At 41.1% G+C, this 25,919-nt stretch overlaps 1 protein-coding gene across 1 annotated transcript in view; it reads right to left on the reverse strand.

Moving 5' to 3' along the window:
- Positions 1-25,919, reverse strand: part of AGBL1 (AGBL carboxypeptidase 1) — a 262,527-nt gene that overhangs the window by 66,968 nt on the left and 169,640 nt on the right. The window contains exon 22 of the mRNA XM_068410767.1: positions 20,229-20,389. Within this exon, the coding sequence (XP_068266868.1) occupies positions 20,229-20,389 (161 nt within the window). The remainder of the gene's footprint in view (positions 1-20,228; positions 20,390-25,919) is intronic.

Consider the following 25,919-nt stretch of genomic DNA (forward strand, 5'->3'; position numbering starts at 1 on the left):
CCACCATATACTGCCATATTTCCTTTTCCTTCCAATTTCTCCCTTTTGTTTATTTATTTAAGCTTATACCTTCCTTTTGTCTTCCTCTATACTTTCCCCAGCTCAGATAAGGTTGGTCTTCATTTTTCATTGGTGTCTGTCCTGCCATATGACATTTTACATCATGATTTCTATCCTATGGGATAAACACTTTTCAGCAAGCTGTACATCAGTATGAGCTAGAAGTTGCTGTAATTAGAGGAAACAGAGACCCAACAGAGTGAAGCTACAGATTTCAGTCTTCAGATAATAAACACTACAGAAAATTGATAACACGCTCCAAAACACTGAGGCATCCACACTCCCACACCTAAACACACCCACCTCCATATGTACACACAGAGATGCTGTCTGCTCTGTCCCAGTAAGCCTATAGTATTTGCAAATGAAATTTTAAGAGTTTGAACTTCTTCATTGAGTGTGCTAAACCAGAGAATTCTTATGGGGAGTCTAACAAGCCTTCACTGGGGAGACCAAACAGGCTTTGTGGACATGGGATACACCCTGACTCATAACTGTTGAAAAGTCTTCTTGCTACAGCTGTTCTCGGAGAGTTCAAAGAGTGACCAAACACTCAGTGCTCTAGACTTGAGCCCCATTTTCACCAATGTGATGGAGAGGGGCATCAGTAATTAGGTCTTCAGCATAACATTTATGTGCAGCTCCTAGGACAAACAAGTCTGCTAAGAACAAACCAACTATTGGATAGGAAAGAAGTTGGCTAATGGTCTTTGGAGGCAGGTAAGAGGATAGTTCATGAGTAGCATATGAGGCAAGCAAGAGGATAATTCATGAGCAGCATATGAATGTGAAGGTGTACAGCTTTTTCAGAATGGACAAGCAAGGGAATTGGAGACTTGTATGTTAAGGCGTTCATGCACTTCCTCTGAAATACTGATTGGAGTGGGAAATAGATTTGCTGACAGTGCTTGCATGATGATTAAGGACAGTAAGTAAATGAGCACCGTGAGAATACTGGTACCCTATATCACCAGTGAGATCAGTCATGAGGGCCTGCCAATAAAGCTGCTTACAATTGAATGTGTCATGTTTAGCCTCTGAGCAGTGCAGAATACCAATAAAATCATATGAGGAAAACTTTAAATGCTTACAGCATGGAACTAATAGGATATTGATATCAAAACCTTAGCAGGATAGTTGACAACCCTCACTCCAGCGTGGGGTAGGGAACGGCCAGTAACAAACAAAATAAAGAATTACCCACACTTCAGTCAGAAGGAAAAAAAAAAACCAAACAAACTATTTGCTGACACTGACCAGTGTCAAGGCTACTGAACTTTCTGGATTCCACCAGATTCTACAAGGTAAACCAAGGGTACCCAGCAAGAGGTCTGAAAGCAAATCTTTATGGGTTTACAGTCATCAGGCGTCCAGCTGGTATAATCAGATGATTCGGTAGGCCAGTTCTGGGTTATTATAGAGCATCAGCCAGGCTAAAGGAGTGTCAATATGCTGGAGTCTACCTCCAATCTACTTTTAATACCTTCAACCGACCGAAAACTTCCATCAACACCTTCAAAGAATAAAGAGACTTTGGGAAACAGAACTTGCAGAATGAGAGATAAAGCCAAGGTCATTAGATAAAATGAGCAAAGGTTTTGCTTGTTGTTTTGTAAAGACAAGCGTGTGATGAAATTTGCAATCTGTGTTTGAGCTGCACTTTAACAGCATAATGTGGTTTTATTCATTTTACAACTTTGCCTGACTGCGAGTATGACTTCCAGGCAAAGCAGACTCTGAACAGCAACTCTGTTTGCCTCAGAGGCAATGAACCCTGATATCTAGCAGATTTTCTCACTTTTAAAGACCTTGTCAACCCAGCACAACACATGCAGTTCTCTAGCATTAAAGCACAAATTCACATTTTCCTTGCAAGCAGCATCAGAAGAGAAAGACAATATAAATTCCAGAACCACAAAAGGTGCTTCCCATGGAAGAGCTCCACAAAAGCTTAGCAAAAGTGTAAGATCAGGCGGACAAGGCTTTATGTAGACCTTCCACAGCAGAGAACTCAGTGGAAATGGGTGGATGGGTGAGGATCCTTAAGAATTTTCTTTCTATAATAGACTTAAGAAGAACTGTACATTCCTGAGAAAAATGACTTAAATGCAAACTATGTTATTACAAAGAAAGAGAGCCAAAGTGTTAAGAGACCAACCTGGTCACACCACAAGATACTTAACTGACTTAAAATATATGGCACAAGTACAAAGGAAGTTGAAAAAAGGATTAAAATAGATTGGTTAATACTAATGAGTACAGAAAGAACAGCTAGGAATAAAGCTCGAAAAAAGAAGGCACAAAGTGAGATGAGACTGGCAAAAATATCACACAGAAAAGCATATCATTCTTTAAGTTTATTAGTAGAAAAAGGCAGTGTAAATTGTTAGTCCACTTTCCAGAGAATGAAAACCTATTGACAATAAGGCTGAGAAAAGTGATTTTGCATCAATTTTCATAAACAGGTCAACTGTGATGAATTAACATTGTTAAGAACTAACAAAGGAGTAAAGGAGGCCTAGAATACAAAAGGAATAGGTTAGAGAAGTTACATAGCTTAGATCTTTCCAAATGAGCTGAATCTGCTATATTCCTTCTGCAGCTCTAAGAAACTGACTTAATCAATCTCAAAGCAGTTAACGATTATTTTTTTAGAACTTAGGAAGGATTGGTGATGAACTAGATAACTGACACAATGTAGTAACTATCTTTTGAAGACAGAAAAAAGGCGAAGGCAGCAAGCGATAGACCTGTCAGCTTAACTCCAGTTCCTCAGAACAAAGAAACAATTTGGAAGTACCTAGGAAAAGAGAAGTGGGTATCAGTCAACACAGCTTTTTCAAGAACAAATTATGATGACCCATTCTAATTTGCTTCTGTGAGAAGATATCAGGGGAATACTCAGTGGACAAGATGTCATACAGTAAAGTTTTTTGAAACCATTTCAAATTCTCAGAGCAAATAAGCAGCATGGTCTAGACGAACTACAGCAGAGTAAATATATAAACTGTTTAGAAAATTGTACTCAGCAGTTCTCAGTCTTTCACTGTCAAAATGGATAGATCTGTTGAATGAGCTTCTGCAGGACTCAGTCATGGATTTGGTACAATTCAATATTTTCATTAAAGATTTAGATGAAATAGGAAGTATGTTACTACAATTTGCAGATGAAACAAAGTAAGACAAAGATTGTATTAAAATTCAAAATTATTTTGACAGACTGGAGATGCAGCCTGAAGAAAACAGTTGCAATTCAATAGGGTCAAGTTACTACAATTAGACAGGAATAATCAATGGTACAAACACATGAATGAGAAGCAATGACAAGGTAGCATTTCTACTGGAAAAAAACAATTTGCATTATTGAAGAGCACAAGCTGAACATGAGCCACCCATTCCTTTCTGTTACAAAAATGCAAATACAACATTGGGTGGGTATAAAGAGTGTAAGCTGGCAAGACATATAAATTAATCTGCTTTCTCTTGATCCAGCACTATTAACATCTCCAATAGCATTCTGTTTTCAGTTTGGGCTATGTAATTCAAGGAGGACTTGGCCCAACTGAAAAGGGTCCAGAGGAGACATTGGAAAGCAAATAATCATTTCTCTATATCTAGGCTGGACAGGGCAAAAAATAACTGGCAAGGACTTCTGTAGCAAGACAAGGCTCAAGCTAGATACCTGGAAAATGGCAGGGTAGTAAGATCTGAAATAGATATTTGGAGAGAGTCTGGTAATTCCATTATTAAAGCTCTTTAAGAAAAGATTAAACTAACATATCAAGAATGATACAGGTAAAGTTGATCCTCACTGGGGGAAACAGGTGACCTGTGGAGATCCCTACCAGCCCTTAACTTCTCTGATTTTATACAAACACAAATGAAGCTAGAAGTTCATTCCCCACAATGATAATATAGGAGGAATAATTTCCATACTAACTGGCAGAGCAGCAGGGCTGTAAGAGTTCAGGTCTGCCAGAGCAGTGCGGGATGACTTTCATCACTTTCTACCAACCATAGCAGGAATAGTTGCATATCAGAAGTGGGATGCGCTGGTAAGATTGCACATGGCACCCAAACCAGGAAAATCAATCACTACTGGAGACAACAGTATTTAAAAGCAAATCACTGTAAGGTTAAAAGACAGGAAGATGAGGAAGTGCAAGTCTATATCAACGTGCACTGATTGAACTGTGCAGAGTTAAAGGAAAGCTTGAACAAAACTTGCTCATGCTACAGCTGAACCTAGGGAGTATTACAGGTCACTCCTTTCTTGCAAACTCACAAAAGGTCCACAGAAGATCAGAAGGAAGGGAATTAGAATGAGCTTTCATTGATGAGCTGTTAGGCACAAATAGATTAATGAAAGCTGTGCACAATGCATCAGCAGCGACCAGGCTTAGTTAGTAGCGTTAGTTTATAGCAGTATAGATGAAGGAGAGAGGCCTCTCTGAGCAGAGCTGCCAAGTGAATCATAACGAATCAGGAGCAGAGGGCTTCCCTTCAGAAGGCTGAGCTGGGAACATGGTACTGGGAATTCTTTTTCTTACCAATTTCATCTAATCTCTTATCCTCTCTCTAAATCCCTTTTCTATTCTAGGCTTTGCTTCTCTGGAGCCACTTGCAACATTCCTTTGTTGTGACTGAAGGAAGGAAACAAAAGAAGTGGCAAAGCATTTTGCTATACTAAAAGCACAAAGAATAAATGTTTTGCTCACTGAATGTGTACTCTGCATTCTTAACTGTCCTGATCCAAAGCACAGTAAAGTCTTCAATTGCCTTGGGTCACATCCACAGTACAAGCTGATATTTCATCAGTCTGGTGTTGATTATACAGGACTGAATTATCACAGTATAAACTCTGGATTGGATTTTGTATAATCTGTGGACCTGATAGCTCCTCCTTTCATTTTCCCATCTGCATTTTAGCAAGGGCTGCTAGTAGGTGTCTTTCAACAGAGTTTGAGGAGATGCATTTCCAGCTTTCACGCTCTGATAGGAAGAGGCTTAGACTCTAAAACAGAAAGGAGAACAGATTACAGCCATAGCCTACGCCTTCTCTCTTTTTTTTTTCTTTTCTTTTCTTTTTCTTTTTCCCCCCCCCGCTCTCTGGTGACACAGCTTTCCCTAGTTAGCTATCCTGCTACTAAATCGAAGTGGAACCTGTGAAAGGTGTCTAAGATAGATTGGATGAATTGCTCTCAATGACTGTAAAGAAAGCTTTTGATAACTGAAGTGGTCAGATTCTTAACTTTTACATAGTGAATAAAGCTGATGAATCCCACTTGGTGGGCCTGAAGGACTTTGGTATAGTTGTTGTCCGTGCGTAGGCGTGTATCCCACCCCCCATCAACTCCAACATTAAGTGGAATACACTTTACCACGACAAGCTACAGGTAGGTAAAAATAAAGTGTGCCTTGTCTTTTCTAGAAATGAATTAGCTGTGGTGCTATAAAATCTCTGTCATGTTGCATTCAAAGGCAGACTCCTCTACCACTTTATGCACAGCAGAAATATGCGCTGTTCCTGCTGGGAGATTTATTCACATTACAAAGTACTTCATGTGTCCAAGAAGAGTAAGTCCTTTGGCTTTTAACTCTTGTGACATCCTCAGTGCATTAGCTTTTCGATCCACAGACCAGAGTATATTAGGGATTAATACAGCTCAGCAACTCAAAACACACAGATTGTCAGTCTCAGTAATCAGCCTGAAGAATTTTGAGGACAGTTGTTATTTACAGAAAGTGATAAGAGACCCAGCAGAACATTTAACTCTAAATAAACAATGTGGAAACTTCATACCCAGAAAGTCCTAAGTGGCAAATAGGCAGATCAGATGTTCCTGAGTACGGTTTGATTGCATTCATGCTGAGATGTAGCAAAAGCAGGAGATGTGAAAGGGTAAGTCAGAAAGCAGGGGGCCTTTCTCATGCGGATTCACTCTCATTTCAACTAGTGTTTAACTCTGGTGTGTTAGTTCATTAAGAACCCATTACAAAAACCAGTCTCAACACACTGCTCACCAGCTCCATTGTGCAGCAGCATGGCATGTGTTACAACACACAGCTCGGTAACAGGGACCTTCTGGCATTTGGGCAGCAGCAGGTCTCCCTCCAAAGGCTATGCAGACCCTAAAGGGAGCTGGCAGAGCCTTTTTGCAACACAGAGGAACAGGTAACTGCAAAGTGAGTTCTCTTTTCTCCTGTGTTTCCTTCACCAGAGTATCTGTACTTGGCAACATGAAGGAAGACATTCTAGTTGCACAGCAAGCGAGCTTACAGTAAAGTGCAACGAACAAGATAGGCAGTGTAAATCTTGCTTTAACAAGAACACTGCTGTGTGGATCCTAAATTAACCCTGTGTCCAAGCTGCAGCCCAGCCTAAGAGGGGATCATGTAGAGAAGCGTCCCATTAGAACGGTGAGGAGACTGCAGCCAAACCCCATCTCCTTAGAAACATGCAGTAACTTACCTCCATCCCACCCCACCACTGTGAGTTTGAACAAAGAGAGAGAGTTGGGGGGTCTTTAGAAGTGCAGCATGGAGGACAGTGTTTTAGCACTTCACCTTACTTAAATCTGCATAAGGTTTCTGCTCACTATCATGCTGGAAAAAACACTCTTCAACAAGCTGTTGCTATTCACACAAGGACTTGCAGTCAAGCTCTAAATATAGCAAGGTGGCACAACAGAGAGGGCTCCCGCACTGACGTTAACACCACGAACCAGGGCTTAGCAATGTGAATGGGCTGATAATAGCTTCTATCGTTGGGCGCTTTGTGGTTAGATGTTGCCAGCTGCTAAATTCCTTCCAGTAGCTTGTTTGATATACCATTATAAGCAGGCAAACAGTGGGCTAAAATAAAACCTGTCAGAGTTCAAAAATAAGATAGTGTGCCCCCCAAGACCAACCCTTGCTAATCTTTGAACTCGGTTGTTATCTTGAAGGAAACCCTCTTATGAACTTTGGTATGAATCTAATTAATGAGTTAATTCCCTGCTAATCTATTCTCTTCTTTTTGTCTGTTTCATGATTAATTTAGTTCCAGTGAATTTCCTTTACTGACTGCAGAGTAGAAACACATTTCCTATCCTATTAATCTCCACTTCTGACCCATCAGCAGGGACTAAACAAGGGCATATGCCTCCATGCCTCTATTTTCTGAACCATTACAGAGCACTGGCAAATTCTAGAAAAGCAAGGCATGAACAAGTATGGAAATTCTCCAGGCATACTTGTGTTACTACTACAGAGGAGATGGAGGTAGGCTGGACACCCAGAAGGTATAAAGGCTGTGAAGCAGTTGAAAACTCTGCCCAATTACATCAGCCACAGATCTAGCCGAGAGGACAATGTAGCAAGGCTGCAAAGTGCACAGGAATGTCACTCAGTGGGCAAAGGACCAGAGAAAAGCCCAGGCCCAAACTATAAGAAGATAAATCTCTGTTGAGGGAGACACAGCAGGGATCTGTGTTTCACTACTCCTGAAGCTCTGAGGCTCCCTGATACACTTCCAATATTTCACCTACCCTCACAGCTCTCGTACACCCTTCAGGGAAACATTTTTTTTTAAAAAAAAAAAAAAAGAAAAGAAAAAAAGAAGCAAAACCAAACCAGCCCCCTCCCCAAAAATTAATACAAAATGTATTGGGGCTTTCTGTGCAACATCCATGGTAGAACAGGGCTGCCAGCAATTAGCATCGCAAACGTTCCTTCTGATGCCACAGTGTGTCAAGGACATTTTTAATGATGGATCAAGGGCATCGCTGTTTGTGAGGTGTCATGTTTAAGCTGTGTTAACAGCAGCCTTCTTAGCACACAAATCCAGCATCCCACAAGGGATGCAGTGAAGGCAGGAAAGCACCACAAGGCATGAGAGACCTCTATGCAAACAGGTATGCTGTTTTCATGGCTGTTCCTGTCATACCTGCAGCAGAAATAATCTCTGAAGTTTCACTAAACATCTTTCTATTGCTTCTTTCCCAATAGCTGGTTACCTAAAGTCACTCTGTAAGTGGATGGAAATGCCAGAAAGGAGACTTGAGGAAAAAAGAGCAGAGACCTCATGTGATCCTATCCATTATCCCTTCTCTGATAGATTCCAGCCCCTATGCCAGAGCATTCCATTTCTGAGAAATTTAAGGAATTAGTAGATGTTGCATTACAGAAGATCCTTACAGACATCTGACACTGGTGAGGATAAACTCCTGATGGACCATGGCCATCAGAGGGACCTGAGCTGGCAAAGAGAACAAAGATCAAAAGTTATGCAAGGACACTGAGTACACCGCTCTCAGCTTCGCTCTACCACCAGGTGCTGGGTCATGCATGACTAGATATCCCAAATAGACTATTATACAGCCAGCAGCAGCAGTATAGTGGGCTTAGCCTTCAGGCCTTGCTCTCCAGAGACCTTCTCTGCTCAGAGATGAGTCTTTGATCCTGAACCGTACATTTGCACAATAAGAATTCAGATATGATTTTAAAGCAAGAGAGAAAAGTGAACAAAAGCTGCGGTTCTGCATCTTATGTCTCCAATCTGTTCCTCCTTGAAAGGGGCAAAGACACCTCAGAGACATTGTCAAAGTGCCTACACCAATTTTTCAGCCTAAGCCATTATTTATATTTCCATGTAACCCTTTTTTTAATCCTGAGCTCTCGAGACTAAGGCATCAGGTTCTTTGTGGTATTGAGAATCACTTCCATGAGCTGCAGGGGAAGACAGGGAGAGGCCTTAAGTCTTGTCCTGCCCTTACCCTTCCGTATCTACCTCTTATAGGGACCCTCTGTCTTTTGCTCCCTATTCTGTACTATGCACAAACTGCCAGCATCACATCCTCATCCATTTGTCTTTTTTCTACTTGGTCCTTTCTAGGCTATTTAGGTAAGAATAAGCACTGTCTTCAGGCCAGGCACATAATACTGAAATCTAAAAGGTCTAAAAAACATGACATGATTTCTTATGGGCATGTACTTTCACATGAGACACTCTGGTTTCCTTCACCAACCCCATTTGTGGCCAGTAATCTTCCAAGATAATTGCCTAAAGATAAAATGGTTTCTCCAATACTGTTCATCAAACCAGGTGAGGACAGAACTGATTAATCCAGGAACACACCATCCTTCTTGAAAATACTAAACCTCAAGGGCAAGGCACATGGACAACACTGAAAATATTACAAAACTGTTACTTTAACAAATGCTACACTGTCCTAGCAAAACCACATTGAATTCTTGTCTTCCTATATCTTAAAAGATAACACATAAATAAGCGGGGTTCCAAAGAAGGTGGTGAAAGTAGTTAGAGGCACAGGAAGACTAAAAAAATTGAGCATCTTTCATGACCAGATGCACGAGAAGGGAGGTGATAGAGGTTTACAAAATAACTGACAATTTGGGCGCTCCCAATTATTCTCTCTTACAGCAGAGGACAAAGGTGCATTTGCAAAGGTGAAAGACCAGCTAATGAAAGGAAATACTTTCTCTTTCTGCACAACACACAGCTAATCTAAAAAACTCATGAGATAGCAGGGTGCAGCCAGGAGCAATGTAAGATTCAAAAAGCATTAGGCACTTATATAGAAAATGAGAGCACTGGAACATTTCATTAGATAGGATTATTGTTATTATAATTATTCGGAAAGGCTACAAATTCTCATGGTTCCAGGTATAAATAAATCACTATCTGAAGATAGAAAGGCATTCCCCAGAGGGTAGGGGTATTCTGTAATTGTCCACTATTGCAAATTCTTGCATTCCCCTCTGAAACCTCCAATGCTGAGCACTGTCAGAAAGGACACTTGACTGTACTAATGTACTACAGCAGATCCTCTCCTCTTACGATTCACTTACAGATGAAAACACAAGTTGTGTGCTAGATAGAACAAAAAATAAGTATTAATACTAGAGAAAGCCTGCCAAGATAAAGCCAGGTAGTAATACTTTACCCAAATTCTTGGCTGCCCCCTGCAGCTCAATGGAAGATGAAACACTGTTTTATTATGTGAAATGGGTGTTTGCTTTCTCTTTGAATTGCATTGGACTTTTATCTTTTAATGAGATGCTGGTGCTTTTTGGAGGATGCTATAAAATGGCATCTTCAGAAACAATTCTGAAGTACAGAGTGTGATGTAAAAACTTGTTGGGCAGACTAGACAGACCAAACAGATTAGAGAAACAGATAGAGAACAAATCCTTTCTATCCTTCCCCTTATTCTTAATTTCTGATAATACTAGCCTGATAGCAGAATCTTTTTCTGGCATTCAGCTGCTTCTATTGCTTATTCTGCCTTCCAAGTCCAAATCCTCAAACTCTACCTCATGTTGAAATATGGATTTAAGGTAGTAAGTAACTTAACACTTAAAAGGAAGCTGTTATAGTTTAAATGGTGAACAATGTGCCATAGATAAAGCTGCTGATTATGTATTTTTAAATGGTTAGGGATATATTTGAAGGTCTAACCATAAAACATGCTACTGTTACTTTAAAAATGAAATTCAACTTTCCTGAAATTAACTGGAGAGAATCAGTCCCACACCTCGCACGTTGCACTGTGACAGTGATGAGAAAGTGGCAGTGTTCTGCCCTGGACGACTTCTAGAGTAGGTCACTTATCTGGGCTGCATTACTAAGTGCTACACACTGGCCAGGGCCAAAAAGGGATGGGTCTTCATCTTGTACTTGACAGTGAACTTTCCCCACATTAATGGGAATTGGATCTGGGATTTTAAGCTTGAGTACATTTCTGTTCTGCAGACAGAAAATAAAAGGCTAAGTATTAATTTCATGTCAATCTTCCCCCTCACCTCCTTCTAGTCTCAGCTCCAGCCTAATTCTCAGGAGTTCTTTTTGCCAACATCACATTTAACCTATACATCCTAATAAATCCATATGGTTTCAGAGAGAATACAATGAATTGTCAGAGGCCACAGGGACTGGCTTTCACATTTGTATCTCTATGCCTAAGTACTCATCCACACTGGCACATGTGTGTGCTGGGCCCTGAAACAACAACCTGCACACAATTCTCTCATGTCTCACACAATACCTCTGCCATGTCTCTCTTCACAATATCCAGCATGGCAGCAAGCAGCAAGGTCTGTGTGTGAGTCACAGCCACAATACACGGAGCAGCCGGAGCCTCTGACAGAATATACAATACAGCCGAGATGTCAGTGGAGGTGGCTTTGGAGTACTTTAAAATGCTGTTCAAGTGCCAACTTTCACCTCCAAATATGACACTTTGCTCGCCCACCCGCTTTCCCTTCCAGGCTATGCATTCCTTTTACTGCAACTCGACAGCTTTAATTATGAATTTCTCTGCCTTCTCTATCCTTTTAACCATTTAGTCTCTCATTTGTCTTGCTAAGTTTTTTGACATGCTCCTAGATAGCAGTTGTACATTGTCACCACAGTACAAGAGGCCTGGTCAGACTCTCATTTGCAGGCTGGGCACGAGACCAAAAAAACCTGCAATAAGTTGTTTGTCTCGAAAGCAGAAATCTCTGCTCTTACATTCTGTTTGCAGAGAAAGGATGCAGTGATGGGGACACAATGTGCCTAGGAGCATTGTTATATCAATCCAGTTTGGCTCTCCTTAGCTCTTATTGTCTGAATAACTTACACAGGTACAAACTTCTGACCTGGTGAAAAACTGGATCCCACTGGTTGTTTTACAGGGGATTCAGATCCTTCTATCCCTACATTTCACCCATGACAGGAAATCTACTTTAGACAGTGGCAATGTATGCACTACTGTCACCACCACTGCTGTGCAGGGTTGTGAGGCATTCATTTCAATTTGCTTCTAAATTCTGTGATGCTTGGACATCTGGGCCCCCTATGTTGGGTCCAAGAGGTAAGAACTCCACATGGTAAAGAGTTTGATCCAGATAACCCAGATCAAAAAGCTTCTTGTTCCCGGGATCTACGCCCCATGATTAACTCTCCAACACATGGGAGAGCAAAGCCTGTTTTGACCCTCAACCACTCTAATTTTTGCCTGCATGAAGGTGTTCCTCAAAAGGCTCTGTTGGGAGCTGTGGACAGATTAATTAGAGGTCACCTCAAGTAACAATTGCAATAGAGAACCACTCATCAGATGCAAAATACACTACTTCCACAAAAATATGCTTTCTTCTAAAGGATTGGAAGTTCATTTCACCTGACTACCATCCTACTCACTCATTCCATTGCTTCTCCTGCCTGAAAGAAGGTACTGTACCATGTATCGGTATGACAGTTCTGTCTGTTCTCTGGTTTTCACAAGTCTCAAGTTCTTTCAGGACTCTGGGAACACCATTTAGAAAACTTCCACAAGGAAACACCAAATCACCAAGATCCTTGAAACAGCTTTATCATTTATCCATGTCTCCCACCAGCCCAAAGACACAATGATTCCCACCACAGTAATGCCTTGTTCATCTATATCCTCTTCATACTGTCAAACAGCTGAAAGCAAAGGACAGAGATCAACAGCAGAGTTGCACTGACAAGGCTGTTTCCTCCTGCTGTTGTGCCACAGCCCCAAATCTAATGCAACTGATGTTTCAGCTACTGCTGCAGTGTACATACAGTCTATATAAGGCTATATATAGTCCTCTGAACTTGCCTTTTCAGCACTAGACCTGTGACATGTTCAGTCTGAGATTCCATCTCTTACTGCATTCAGGATGACCAATAGTCTAAACAGACTGATCCTCCCATCATCTTTTGTACCCTCTTGGAAAAAAAAAAAACCCATCTATTCTGTTCCAGTGTCAGCACTATCCTGGTCTATATAAAGGCCACGTCAGAGGAAAGCGTACATCCCTCATAATGCATTCTTCTGGGGGACACTTCATAAATGGGAATCACTTCTGAACCCCTGATAGCAATCAGTTTTATTTTTCAATCCCAGCATGTGAAAGGCCCCAGTGGCTTTCATATTTCAAGTTAGATCTGAAGGGAAAAGGACTGCACCACAGAAATAGAGATGCTCCTAATCAATACAAAAATGTCTAATACCAGACAGTACTATAGCAATATGCCTCACAGAATGGGCAACGCAGAGCCCATTTGTTCTGCTGGATATATACAAGTTCATTATCTGTAGTCCAGTCAGATCTGTATGGGTATGGTAATTTGAACAACCTCAGACAGATATGACAGCAAGCAGTGCTTTTGTGCATGTTTAAAGTTCCTTCTAAGATCTCTTTCTCTTCCATTTGCTCTTTTACTATCCTTCCTTTCTGCTGCTATTTAAATGCTATTATTAGCTATTAAATGATAAATTATTTACCTCTGAAATAAGTGTGAATAATTGTACCCAGTCTGGCATAGCTGGGGCTGGCATTTGATAACAATCAACAAAAGCTGTGCAGCTCCCCAAAGTATTTCATAATAATAGTAATAAAAAAAAAAAAAAAAATCAATAAGAGGAAAATAGGGACAGCTCCAGAAAGTGTTAATGAAAAGTTGCTGAATTACAGAGGCTCACCTGTGAACATGAAAGCTTTCTGAATACCAAATATATTCATTACAGGTTGTATTGCTTGGCTGAACTTCCAAAGAATTCACTGGGCTTGTATTCTTGTAATAACAAAGGAAAGATTCTGAAGAGTGCAGGATAAGAAGGATGAAGGGGTGGATAGAAGAAGGTTTATGTTCTTATTTAGAAAACATGATTATCAAGGCATATAATGACAATAAAATCTAAAGCCTGTAATAGATCCAAACTCAAAATCTGAGGGTTTTTTCCTCTCAATAGCAGAGGCAGCAATTCTTTAGGTCAGACCCTGGCGGGGCAAGAAGATACCACTCTTTTGCAACATCAGTGTGAAAGATCACTAGAGAGCATTACAAGACAGTTGGGAGTTAAGGCATTTCCTGAACTGACCCTAAATGATTACACCAACATGAGGCTGCTCCAAAGCCCAGCTTCAGGACTCTCGTACCTGTCACATTGCATTAATGTCAGACTATGCTTTCACAAGTGTTATATGAAATACATTAGAAACTCCTTTTCCCTCATGTTCTGCACCAAAGTGACACGGCAGTTTGGCTTGCTTAGGTAAATGCACTTCCACAGCACTTTTCTCTCCAACATCCAAATACAGAAATACCACATCCAGAGATGCTCATAATGCAGTAGAAATTTCAAATTCCTTTACCAGCAATAAAATCTGTGACTAAGCTAAAAAATAGAATCAATGAACAACCTCCTCTTCGGAAAGCTGTCATAAAGTATTTAATGTCTACAGATGATCAAGGTTAAAAATGCACCAAATCTTTAATTAAAGAAAAATGAAGCTTAAATCAAACAGAAATCTGAATCAAAACAGTCAAATAATTCCTGCTGATTTTTTCCCCATGGGTTTAGATTCACTAAATGATGAAAAAGCGCTTTCATCTTCATCCATGTGTCAGAGGACTCGCCAGAGTCCAACTGTCCGGTCTGCCTTGGGGGACTGGATGCCACAACTGCTGGTGCACCCTGCCTGTGAGGTGATGGGGTATTTTGCAGGACAAAGTGCTGTCTTGCACTCAAACACTTCAGTTGAAATTTGTTCCAGCTTGTATAATCTTCCTGTAATTACAGGAAGACCCAAACGACCAGGCAAGGGAGCCGTTTCCCATCACTGCACACAAATATAATGCTACATTTCTGCTATTCAAAGATGCACTAAAGATGTCCCAAGTGAAGCAAGCACACTTTGCTCTATCTGCATCATTTTGTTGCTCGAACTTTCATCTTTCTTGTCTGCTTCATTTCCTCTAATTCACTTTAGTGTGATCTGAATCACATTTTGGCCATGTAGCTTAAAAGATTAGTGGAATTGCTTTCACAGCCGTAATCAGGGGAAGGTGCGTTATAGTGAAAAGATCGGAAAACCAACAGTTCAATACTATCCAGGATCACGACGATGCATCAGTGCGGTAGAGAAGAAGAGCAAGCACAGTTCCAAATGATCTGCAAATCTGTCTTGTCAATTCTTGGATTTGCCATCCACACGCTGACCAATCTAACTTCGCTCAGTGTATGGAAGATGAAAAGATTACATCTGGACAAAGGACCGGAGCAGTGATTAAGTCTTCTGCTTTTGATTAATAGCAGAGCTAGACATATTTACCACTGAGGTGAAGGAAGATTTGGCTCTGCTCAAGAAAGGTAAGAAATGATGAAAAAACACAGGAGATTAATAATATCTGAGTCAGCAGATAATGCATAATGACTTTGCAAAAGCCTGTCTCAGGATATAAGATGTGTCTTGTATAAATGGCTACAGTGAATGCAAAACATTTCCTAGCACAATGTGTAGGGCAGAGAAAAAGAAAATGAAAGAATGTGCCATCAGTTCAAACCATGAGGAAGAAGGGGAGGATACCTACAGTGCGGGGTTGCTCTTGCTTTCTCTCTCTCTCTAACCTGCTTTAAGAGAACAAAGTCACTTCCCATCCTCTTTTGGGGTCACGACAGATGTGAAGTTACCTGGACAGCGTTGACTTAAAACCTAATTGCTTTTACAGCAAAAGAGGCATGACATTTATTATCAAAAACCATGATGTCCGAAGTACAGGCTGGCATTTCGTTTTCCCAGCAGAGAGGTTCTGAATGCCAGAATTGAATGCAAGGCACGGAGGGAGGCTGGAAACACCAAATTAGTGATTCTTCCTGGAGCATGGCAATAGTGTGCTTCTGAGGCCAAGTCTGGGAAAGGGCAGAATAAAGTGCCTGTATGAGCACCTGACACACAGCTTTGTTTTTTTTTGAAAATGTTGCAAAGCCCAGAAAATTCTCCATATATTTGGCCTTTGACCTTGTCAGAGTGGTCCATAAGACCAATCCTATTGAATGCTGGTGGAAAAAGGGCTAGTTGGTGCAGAAAAACACCTAAATATCACTTGTGAAAAGAAAAGCCACAAACAACTAAGTACGTCTTGTGCAACATGAGGGTGATACTGCCTGGATAAGTGTGAGAGTGAATATGAAGTGTCTCAGGAGCACAGGTTGCTAATTAAGAGACTGGCTAATACAGGGAGCAATTTAATTCCTCTTCCTCACCATCACACGTTGTAGTTCTAATGTATCTTATCTTATAACTTCTCCAACTTCTGGCATGTTCATGAGACAGCTGCCGTATAGACATGTTGAGGACCAGTGACACAGAGCTGTTCGGCCAACTTTATGATGTCCAAGGATTTCTCAGCTTTAGAGGAAACACTCTACTGTCCTACTAGACGTATAGCCCCACTGATGGAAGTTCAGCCCCCTTTACTACTTCTCAGATGCAGCTACTTTGCTACTCTGCTTCTGCTGAGAACTTATTACAACAGCTACCCCACTGATGCTTGTAAATGACTCCATTTACAGTTCAGACTTTAAGGGAAAGATAGACTGTAGACTGGGGACAAGAAGAAATTCTTGCCTATGTACCTAACCATATTTATTTAGGTCTGCTAAAGGTTTCTTCCACCTTTCTTTGACTCATTGGAGACAATATGCTGAACATGACGGACCTGATGTGATGTGAGAAATCCCCCATTCACACAGGATGCCCCCATTAGACCAATCACTGCCCTGACAGCTATTACCTTACTCCAATTTGCTAACCACTGATTCTGACAGAGCTATATAAAGTGCACAGCAAATAGTGTAATTCAGGGAAGCAGGCAGGGTCCAGCCTAATCCTTCATCCCCTTCACAGCAGTGGTGAAAGACTAAGGCTGCAAAATATCCAGAGCAGAGACAGCCTGAAGAGGAAATTTAAAAGACACATACAGTTATAAACCTTGACAGGTGAAAATGTTTGCTGTCGGAGGGAGATGCTGAGATGCCAAGTCAATGCCACGTGCACCAGACACCAGGACAAAGAGAGACAAACGCAGGACATGAACTGCAGGGATTTCACAACAGAAGAGACCTCTGACTCCACAGCTTTTGATCTATGTACCTTTGCAATGAGACATTTCATCTGGGAGTCAGCTATATCCAGTGCTGGATTAACTTCTTGTTCCATGGCTTGACCTGTCACCCACAGTACTACAGAGATGGGCACTCAGAAACACATATTTAGGAAACACATTAGATCAAGATAGACATATTTAACATAAGGACTATGCAATCTATCGCACTGCTCACAGCTTAATTGCAGCTTGCTTTCCACAAAACAAAACCCTAACAATTAAATAAAGCTTACGCTCTCATCAAGGTTGAACAGTAATAAATCTTTTCTTTTGATATTGGTGAATGATGCTCTGATAAGAATCACCCGTATTTGTACCTTTTTCTAGGCATGCCAGCAGGACAGTCTTTGGGACACGCTTGCCTTTACCAGAAAACATTCACTACAGAGTCATTGCTTCCCACTAAAATATGTATCGTGCATATAATTTCCTGGGACCAGGACAGTGCAGACTTCTAGAATAAGGATAGCCTGCAAGTTGTTTAAAGTCAGCACCGTTCATGATATAAAGCATATAAGAAAAAAATTGCAGAAGGTAACTGCCCAGACTTTTTCTGTGCTGCACCTGAAGGACGCCCAAGCACAGTCAGACCAAAAATACCCAAAATGAGCACACAAAGGTACACGAACACCTGGGTATTTTCATTTACATCTACTTACACTTTCAGAAGCAGAGAGTATAGGAAGTATTCAAGGATGCTGTGCATTTTTGTGGTAACCACAGAACACAACAGAGCTAGTTTTAAACTACAAACATTTCATTCTCCTTAAACCCATAAAGACGAGTCTAGTCTAGGAAGCAGCAGAGTATACTCTCCATTGATGCAATGATATACCACCAGTAAGATGCAAGGCTCTGGTGACCTCCTTGTGCTACCTACAAGAGCTAGACTAGACTTAATCTCTACAGAGTAAGATTAGACTGAGTGGTACTCCCCTCAGCTTCCTCCAGAGAAATGTTTTGATAATCTTTTTTTTTTTCCCCCCAAAGTCTGTAAGTTGAGAGAACAGTATAGAAATAGCTGCCCTCCTGCCTGTATCAGTGTGCTCTCTGTATCCTGCATTCTTCTGTTAGTTCCAATAGGGCTCCTATCCCCACTAAAATCAAATCATGCAATTCTCTTCGTGATACTCACAGAAACTCAGCAGCAAAGTATTAATTTTCAGAATCAGAATCAATATACTGCACAATCATTTTCCATGAATTATTTATTTTTAAAAGGAATATGCTAGCAAACCCTTTGGTCTCTGCGTCTCCCTTCCCCCAATCTTCTGCAACAAGCTCCTGCAATATGACATATCTAGGTGGAATTAAACAATTCAGCTGTTTGTCTGGTCTGCAAATGGTAACAAATTGCACCTAAGCTACCAAAATTCCACAAACGTGCAATTCTACCCAGTGGGTTGAAAACGAACAAGTGACTGTCATGTTGCCTTTTAGCAGTGACATTATATCCCTGGATGCCATGGAGGTACTCACTAATGCTGGCCAAACTTGAAGGGACAGAAGGCTTTACTTTCAGCTACCATGGACACATGTGGAACAATAGGGGAGTTTTACAAAGTAGGGAACTTTTTGTTGTTAACTTCTTTAAAACTATCTGTAATTACAGAGCTTCTTACTATCATTTGGGTGCTGATCAACTACCACACAATATTGGGAAAATGGAATGAATCCTCATTAATATAAAACCAACTAAAGAAAATAGTAACAGAAAACTGCAAAGATCAGGGAAAATGCTCACTGAGCTAGTGTGACCAGATGGCTCTTTTTCAGTGTCTGAGGTTAGTCAGGGTTCAATGTTTTTCTTCCCATAAGAGAAGTTATTTTCATACAAAGGCTCTTCTAGCTCTAGTTAAAAAGTGAGAGTTTGATTTATATCTCAAATCCATCCACCCAGCCAGGCTTCAGTAGCACTCTCTAATGATATACCAATGATATGTTGGATGGCTGTCCAAGACATTGATGGTGTTTAGTATACAAGTTAATTGCTTCGTTTATATTTTCACACGTACAAGTGAGCGCAGCTAATCCAAAGGAATGTCTCTACATTTCCCTCTTTTTTCATTGTCCCTCATAAACATTAGAAACTGCGAACAAGCTTGTAAGAATGGTTTTCGGCATGAGGAACAGGTGGTGGTAATGTCGGTTAAGTATTCCTGCAGGGGGAAGACTGGAAGCTGCTATAAATTATGGCGGCATTTCTGCAACTGAAAAACTTGCTTTTCATTGATGAAGCTGAGAGAGCGCTTTGATGACAAACCCATTGGGGAGCTTCAAATCATATCACATCACTAAGTTTTCTTTCTCCATTTCTCTTGGAAAAACATTATTGCAAGCATATGTGCTTGCACATAGCACTAACAAGTGGTGTTGGTCTAGAAAGAATATATATATTTCTGCTTCATCACAAATTCAAGCTGAAGAATCCCACACTGACGCTTATCCAGGACAAATTCCTCATATATTTATAATGGGGCAACCTCACTTAAATACAACCCATCGAATGTAGGGAGCAAAGAAATTAATTTTGCGATTTGGAAAAACATCTCTTAAATAATCAGTAGGATCACAACTTCATTCTATGCACCAAAAAGTCACAAACTTATGCTCTTAAGTGTCCGCAGGACTCAATTCAGTGAGGAAGAGAGGAATGTCTGGAAGAATCTTTGCAGAATCAGGCATACAGTTTCTAAATCATGCCATCATAGAATCATTTATGTTGGAAAAGACCTTTAAGATCATTGAGTCAAAGTCCTTCTCTCACCTGCAATATTTGTTCCCTGCCCTGTAGCTCTTAGAGAATGATTTCCCTGTAAGAGATCCTCTCCATGGAGGATCTGATGTGGACAGACCATCACCTGACACTCCTGTGAGTAGAAAAATGTTTCCTGATGATTCATTTTTTCTGGGACAGCACCATCCCTATGCTCCAGTAAACAGTTTTGAGAGGAAAAAATGGAAGTTCACTGGAAAATAGAAATCAGGTTCTTTTCTTTCACCATTTTTATCCACATGGACAGCTGCAGGGCAGGGAACCACCGTTTTAGTAGTTTCTTTGGGAGTCGATTGTATCTTCTTGTCCGATTACTCTCAATACACTCCAGTTCCCAAGATGCAAATCTCAGCCATAAGAAGAGTCCATTTCTGCAGGTTTAAAACTCCAAACATATCCCCACCAACTTGATTATCACAGGACAACCCTCTGAATACTATCACTGACCTTTGTGCCCAGTCTGTTATCTCCTCCTCCAGATCTAGCAGGAGTGCTGCCTGAGCCATCACCTTCTTGCTGCAGGGCAGGGATTTGAGGTGCAGAATGAGCAAACCAAGGCAAAACTTGCTTCCCATCTCCTCCAGCTCTTGAGTTCCCAGCTGCAGACCCTGACAGAGAGAGGCAGAAAGTCTCAGTGCTGAGTGTGCATTTCACAGGTGCATGGAAAGAGTCAGGCTTGTTTTGCAGGACAACTCTTAACATTCCTCCTTTCATTCTGAATAAGGGGTTTGTTCACGTTTGCTACATATGGAAATTTCTCCTACAGAATCATTTGCAAGTTAACTGACAACACTTGGTCTACAGAAGCTATTCTAAAATAGCCTTTATTTGACAAATGGGGAAACGGAGGCAAACAGTTTAACTGCCTCGACTAGGTTTGCAAAAGAAGTCATTGTAAGAATTAGACTCAGACCCCAGGAGGATCTGACTGTTAATCCACTTTTACAAATCATTAGGACTCATTTTTTCTTTCTCTCTGTAGACGAGTCATCTCCCTAAGCAATAGGAAAAAAATAGGTCCTATGATTGTAAACACTGGGCAGCAGCAAAGATGGAAAAGGAAATTGGTGGGGGGAAGAAACGGAGGAAGAGATCTTTAATAAGTTATGAATTGTTTTTTAAGAAAATCAATTGCAAAGTAATTGCAAAATAACAAACACCTCTAAGGAATTTCTCAGTCTATTAAAAGCTGATGTCTCTCTAGCAGAGATAAGCATAGACCAAGAAGCACAAACAGGTTTTAGATTATCTACATCATCTTTCAAGGGAGGACTCCTCCAAGCTGTGGATCCTTGCTTGGAAGAACCCCGATTATGAATAGCCTGGTTTTGTTTTTTTCACTAATTAAAAAAATAAAATAAAGATCTAGCAAAGAAGGAACACACCAAGGGCCTGCAGAGGAGTAAGTCAATGTAATCAATGGTAGTTTCATCCAAGCCGTGAGAGGGTGGGAGACCAATAAAGCTCAGATACACTAAAAAGAAACTAAGAAACTGCAAAACCCCTCATCTTTGGCATTTAGTGACCGCATCCCATGTATTCCTTAATGCTGTCACATCAGGGGTTGAATCAACTGCTGAACAATTACTGCCTCTGCCAGTATCAACTCCATGCGCTTTTGCAGCACAAAACATCTCTGCAGCCAGTCGAGAGCTCCAGCTCCATTTCCAAGACTGTTTCCTTAGCAACTCTCAGGAGTCCACACTGACAGTCCTGGCATTAGCCTTATGCATGGTGTGAGCTCCATGCCAGCATGGCCTGTACTTGACTCTCTACTAGATATTTGTTAGTATACATCTTACAGATAATGAAGCCCATACATGTTCTGCTAATCCGTAACGAGGCTGAGCTCTGATCTCTTGCTGGTTTGTGTTTTTTTTTTTTTCTGTATAAAGTTGTTGCATTTGCAAAGTGCTTTGGGATCTTTTGGTCTGAGCAGCTCTGTAGAACTGAAAGAGATTATTTCCGAGCCAAAAACATGCAGGTGGATGGAAGAAAGAAGAGATTTCTCCAATAAACTACAGCTCTCTTGCAAGGCTTTTTTTGTGCATTTTTGTTAGAGGACACAAACTACTTGGACAGGGTGAAAATCATCACTTTGTCTCTAGCAGATCCAGCATATGCAAATATCATCTGGTATTACAAATGCTCTATCTGAAAAAAAATACATTTTCCTATAGTAAAGATGATGTAATTCTGCTTCCTTTCTCAGATCCTGTGAGCGAAGCGTGAATCTGTAATTACGGTGATGAACACAAACAACACAACACAGTACACAGCTCAAACATACGGAGTAGCTGGACAACTAGATAAGCGCAGGACCTGCCCAGAAGAGCACACAAACAATCTGGGAAAACGCAGCCCCAGTGCTAGGCAGGGTCTAGGGTCTCTGGAGAACCGACTTCTGCTCTCAGAACAGTCTCTTAAGTATTTTTATCACAGTGGGCAAATCTCTGACTCCTTTTCTTCTCTCCATCCTGTTCATCTCCATTGCAAGCTTTGCCAAGCAAAATCGAGGTACAATGAACTATAGTAATAATTAATAATAGTAAGAAAATGGAGAGGCTTATGGGAACCAAGGGTCATTAACGCAAAACAATGAGAGTGCTTAGCAGCTCTGCATAGATTCCTAAATGTTATATTATTTTACTTTAAAAGACTTAAGATATTTTAGTGTGGCAGACTTACAATTGCCAGGCAGAAGTGGTGACACTTCTAAGCAAAAAGATGTCATTTCCACAGCAAGAGAGATATGTTCTCAGGGACAAAAATTACAAAGAATATCTCGCAGCTTTCCCTGGGGTGCATCTCAGGGTCTTGCTTCCAAGATCAAGGCAACATACTAAGTACCTATCAATCCAGGAGATGCGAATAGTGACTGTGCTAAAACTCAGCCTGTGGCTTTATGATTCCCTGGAGCTTTATTCAAGATATGAAGAGGCCTTAAGAAACTATGAGCAGAGAAATAATAATAATAAAACTATAATATACCTCAGAAGCCTCAGACAGTAATTGCTCACGCACTGAAGTTAGCTGCTGTACGGTGGACCCGTATTGCTTTGATACCAGACAGCTCAGGAGTAACAGCTGGAAACATCAGCTAGAGGATTACTTGTTAACATATTTTATTCACTTCAAACACAGACTTGTATTTTTTAACTCAGATAATTCTCTCCTTCTCCCTCCTCAGCTCTCAGCAGAGGGTGGAGCGGGAGGTGTGTAGCATGACTACCATTAAACTGAAGCTGTTGACAGAACTGACATATCAAACTAATGTTATTGATGACATCTGCCAGCAATGCCAGAAGCTGGTGTAGTGGTTAATAATCGATCCCTCTTGCATTGCCAAAAGGTAAGCTTGGGCTCCAGGCATTTCCCTTGTAGCTGTGCAGCACACACACTTGTAAACAGTTTGAGACTGTGCTTACAACTCAGCTGTGAAAATATTCTACAAGAAATGCAAGAAAGAAGAAAAGAACAGTAGAAGTGGCGCACCTTGGTTTGGTTAATATGCTGGTCGGAAGCACAACTCCACGGCAGTGAAGCTGTGTTGCCTCTACATGTAGTGACAGTATATGGTCCTTTTGACACAGCTGCACAGGACGAAGCCTCTGCCTGACAGCACCTCCCCTGCATGGTCCTGCCAGTCTGGATTCTCCATGACCTCATCTTTCTGTCTAGCACAATGCTTTATGGCTCTGTCCTCCTTTGGACATGCCTATGTGAGCAGTGGAGCATGGTGCAAAGTCTTCCAAGCCAGCAGAATCTAAGCAAATTCTGAATCAGGAAACACTATCTCTGCACCAGAAAGTTGCAGACAAGCTCATCAGTCCCATTTAGTCCAGCCTCAGAAACATGCTAACAAAGCTATCCTACTTTGATGATCAGCTCACATCGCATGGTTTCAACTCTCTGTTACATGCAAGTATCAGTCTGGACCAGCATCAGCTTGATGCATGATATTCCACTGCGCACTACAAATACGTCCATTGGTCCCACGGGCCCTGTCACGCAGGCTTTTGCCAGCATCATGTGAAGGGATAACAGGTTAATTGTTTCCTGGCTATTACAGAGAATAATGGAGCTAAACAAATTTTCCTAATCCCTTTTCACATTTTCATACTGCAACAGACTGCATAGGAGGAGGTGATGCCTAATAACAGTCCAAGTTTTGGATATGTTTATTTTTCATGGAAAGAAACAAATTCCAGAGGTAGGCAACACAGCCAATCAGATGAATGAAACAGACACTCAGTCTATTAACTCTTGGTCTAGTTAGACCAATTAATTTCTTGCCTTTTCTGCCAAAACTGTTGCTAGCATAACAGCTGGGGCAGTAGGATGCTCACTTGCATCTCTTAATTGACACTGTCTTAGTAATAGGAAACTGGGGAGCAGGAAAAAAGCTATTCCTTGACTCATCATTTGGCCAGGACATTATCAATACAAATTTTCCTGAACAAAATTGATCAAATCATACTGGAAAAACAGTTCATTCATACTCAGTACTGATATATCAAATAAATATCCACAGCTAAGTGTTTCCAATCTCTCTCAGCTTGCCCTCAAAATGCTTCACAGGCAAAATGACAATGCAATGGGAAAACTCTGTTTTTCATTGCTCATATGCTTGAAACACTCCTGGAACCAAAGGCAGCAACTGTTTCATAATGCGGATATTGTTCAAGAAGGTGGAAGGACTCCAGAAGTTAAATTAGAAATTTCTTCACAATGGTAACTAGAGCTACAGTAAAATTAGAGTTACAAGATACTAATAAACACAAGTAGACAAGAGATTTCAGAGGGATTGATTGTTTCCTGTGCTCAGAGAAAAGGGATCTTTGGCATGCAGCGTGGCCACTGCAGCGGCCTCTCCCACTTTTGGTCACTGCTGAGTCCCTGGGGCAACAGTTTTTCCCTGCAAACTCACTTCTAGTCAACACATATACATACACACTTACAGAATATTCTCTGCATCTCAATAGCTTTACACATGCACAACGGTTATGCCCTAAGGCTGGGTATAAATAAATTGACAGTCTGGTTTCTCACTAATTCCATCAGTGAGCTCTCCCTCAGCATACTAATAGAAACCATTTGGAGGCTCTAGAGAATAAACCAGGGAGCTGAATGAAACATTCAGTGCCTGGTGTTTGCAGCCTTAATTTCAGCTTGGGCCAGCCCTGAAAGATACTGTCCTTTCAACCCCTGTGAATGAAAAATATGCAGACATACCCTAGGGAATAGGCTATTTAGACAACTAGGACAGTTTGGAATAAGCCAGGTTTTCTCATGCCCCAGAGATCCCTAAGCAGCAGGTACAGCATGCAAAACAGATGAAGTGAAGGGAATGGGAATTTGGGCCAAAAGATTTCAAGAGGATTAAGCAAGCAGAAAAGGCTGAAGATGCAATAAAAAAATAGGCTAGCGGGAATTTCTAGAAAGAAAGATGAGAGGGACTGAAGTTAGAGACAGAAGATAAAAGGACAGGAAAGATAAAAGGATGAGAAAGAAGGAAGGGTTGTTGAGGTCAATGGATGCTGATATAGAGGAATGATAACAAGAGGAATGCTAATGGAAACCTCTACCCCCTTCTCACCTGTGGAGAGGTGTGCCTAGCTCTGAATGTGTGTCCTCATTACATTTGGTACTTTGGCCACACAGGAAGGAAACATGGCCCAGCTTGTCTTGAATCCCCTCACAAAACTTTTGCTGAACTCAGCTGTTTTTTTGCCAGAGCTGGGGCTCAGCACGCTTCTTGGGTACAGAAACAAGGAAATGGTTACTGTTTTAATCATTCAAATGGACTCTTTCCCTGGCTAAAGATACATATATTACAGGCAACACTGTTCAAGGAATGGAGTGAATGGGAAGATGAAATAACTGCTCCCTCTGATCTCCTGGAGAAAGAGTCCTGCACAACCTGCTCATAGGAGAACTGGGGATTTAGCAAACAGAAAAACTTGTGGCCAAGTTCTCCAGCAAAACAATTATTTAGATTACAAATTCTCCAGGTCTACTGCAGGAAAGGGTTTCCTCCTTCTTTCCACTATACTGACTTGCTATTTTGTCCGACATTCCCATATCCACACCTTTCCCTCACAGCATTTCCACAGCTGTCCCACTGTCCTTTCCCTC

The sequence above is a fragment of the Nyctibius grandis genome, chromosome 11 (assembly GCF_013368605.1).
Source record: "Nyctibius grandis isolate bNycGra1 chromosome 11, bNycGra1.pri, whole genome shotgun sequence".
Classification (NCBI taxonomy): domain Eukaryota; kingdom Metazoa; phylum Chordata; class Aves; order Nyctibiiformes; family Nyctibiidae; genus Nyctibius; species Nyctibius grandis.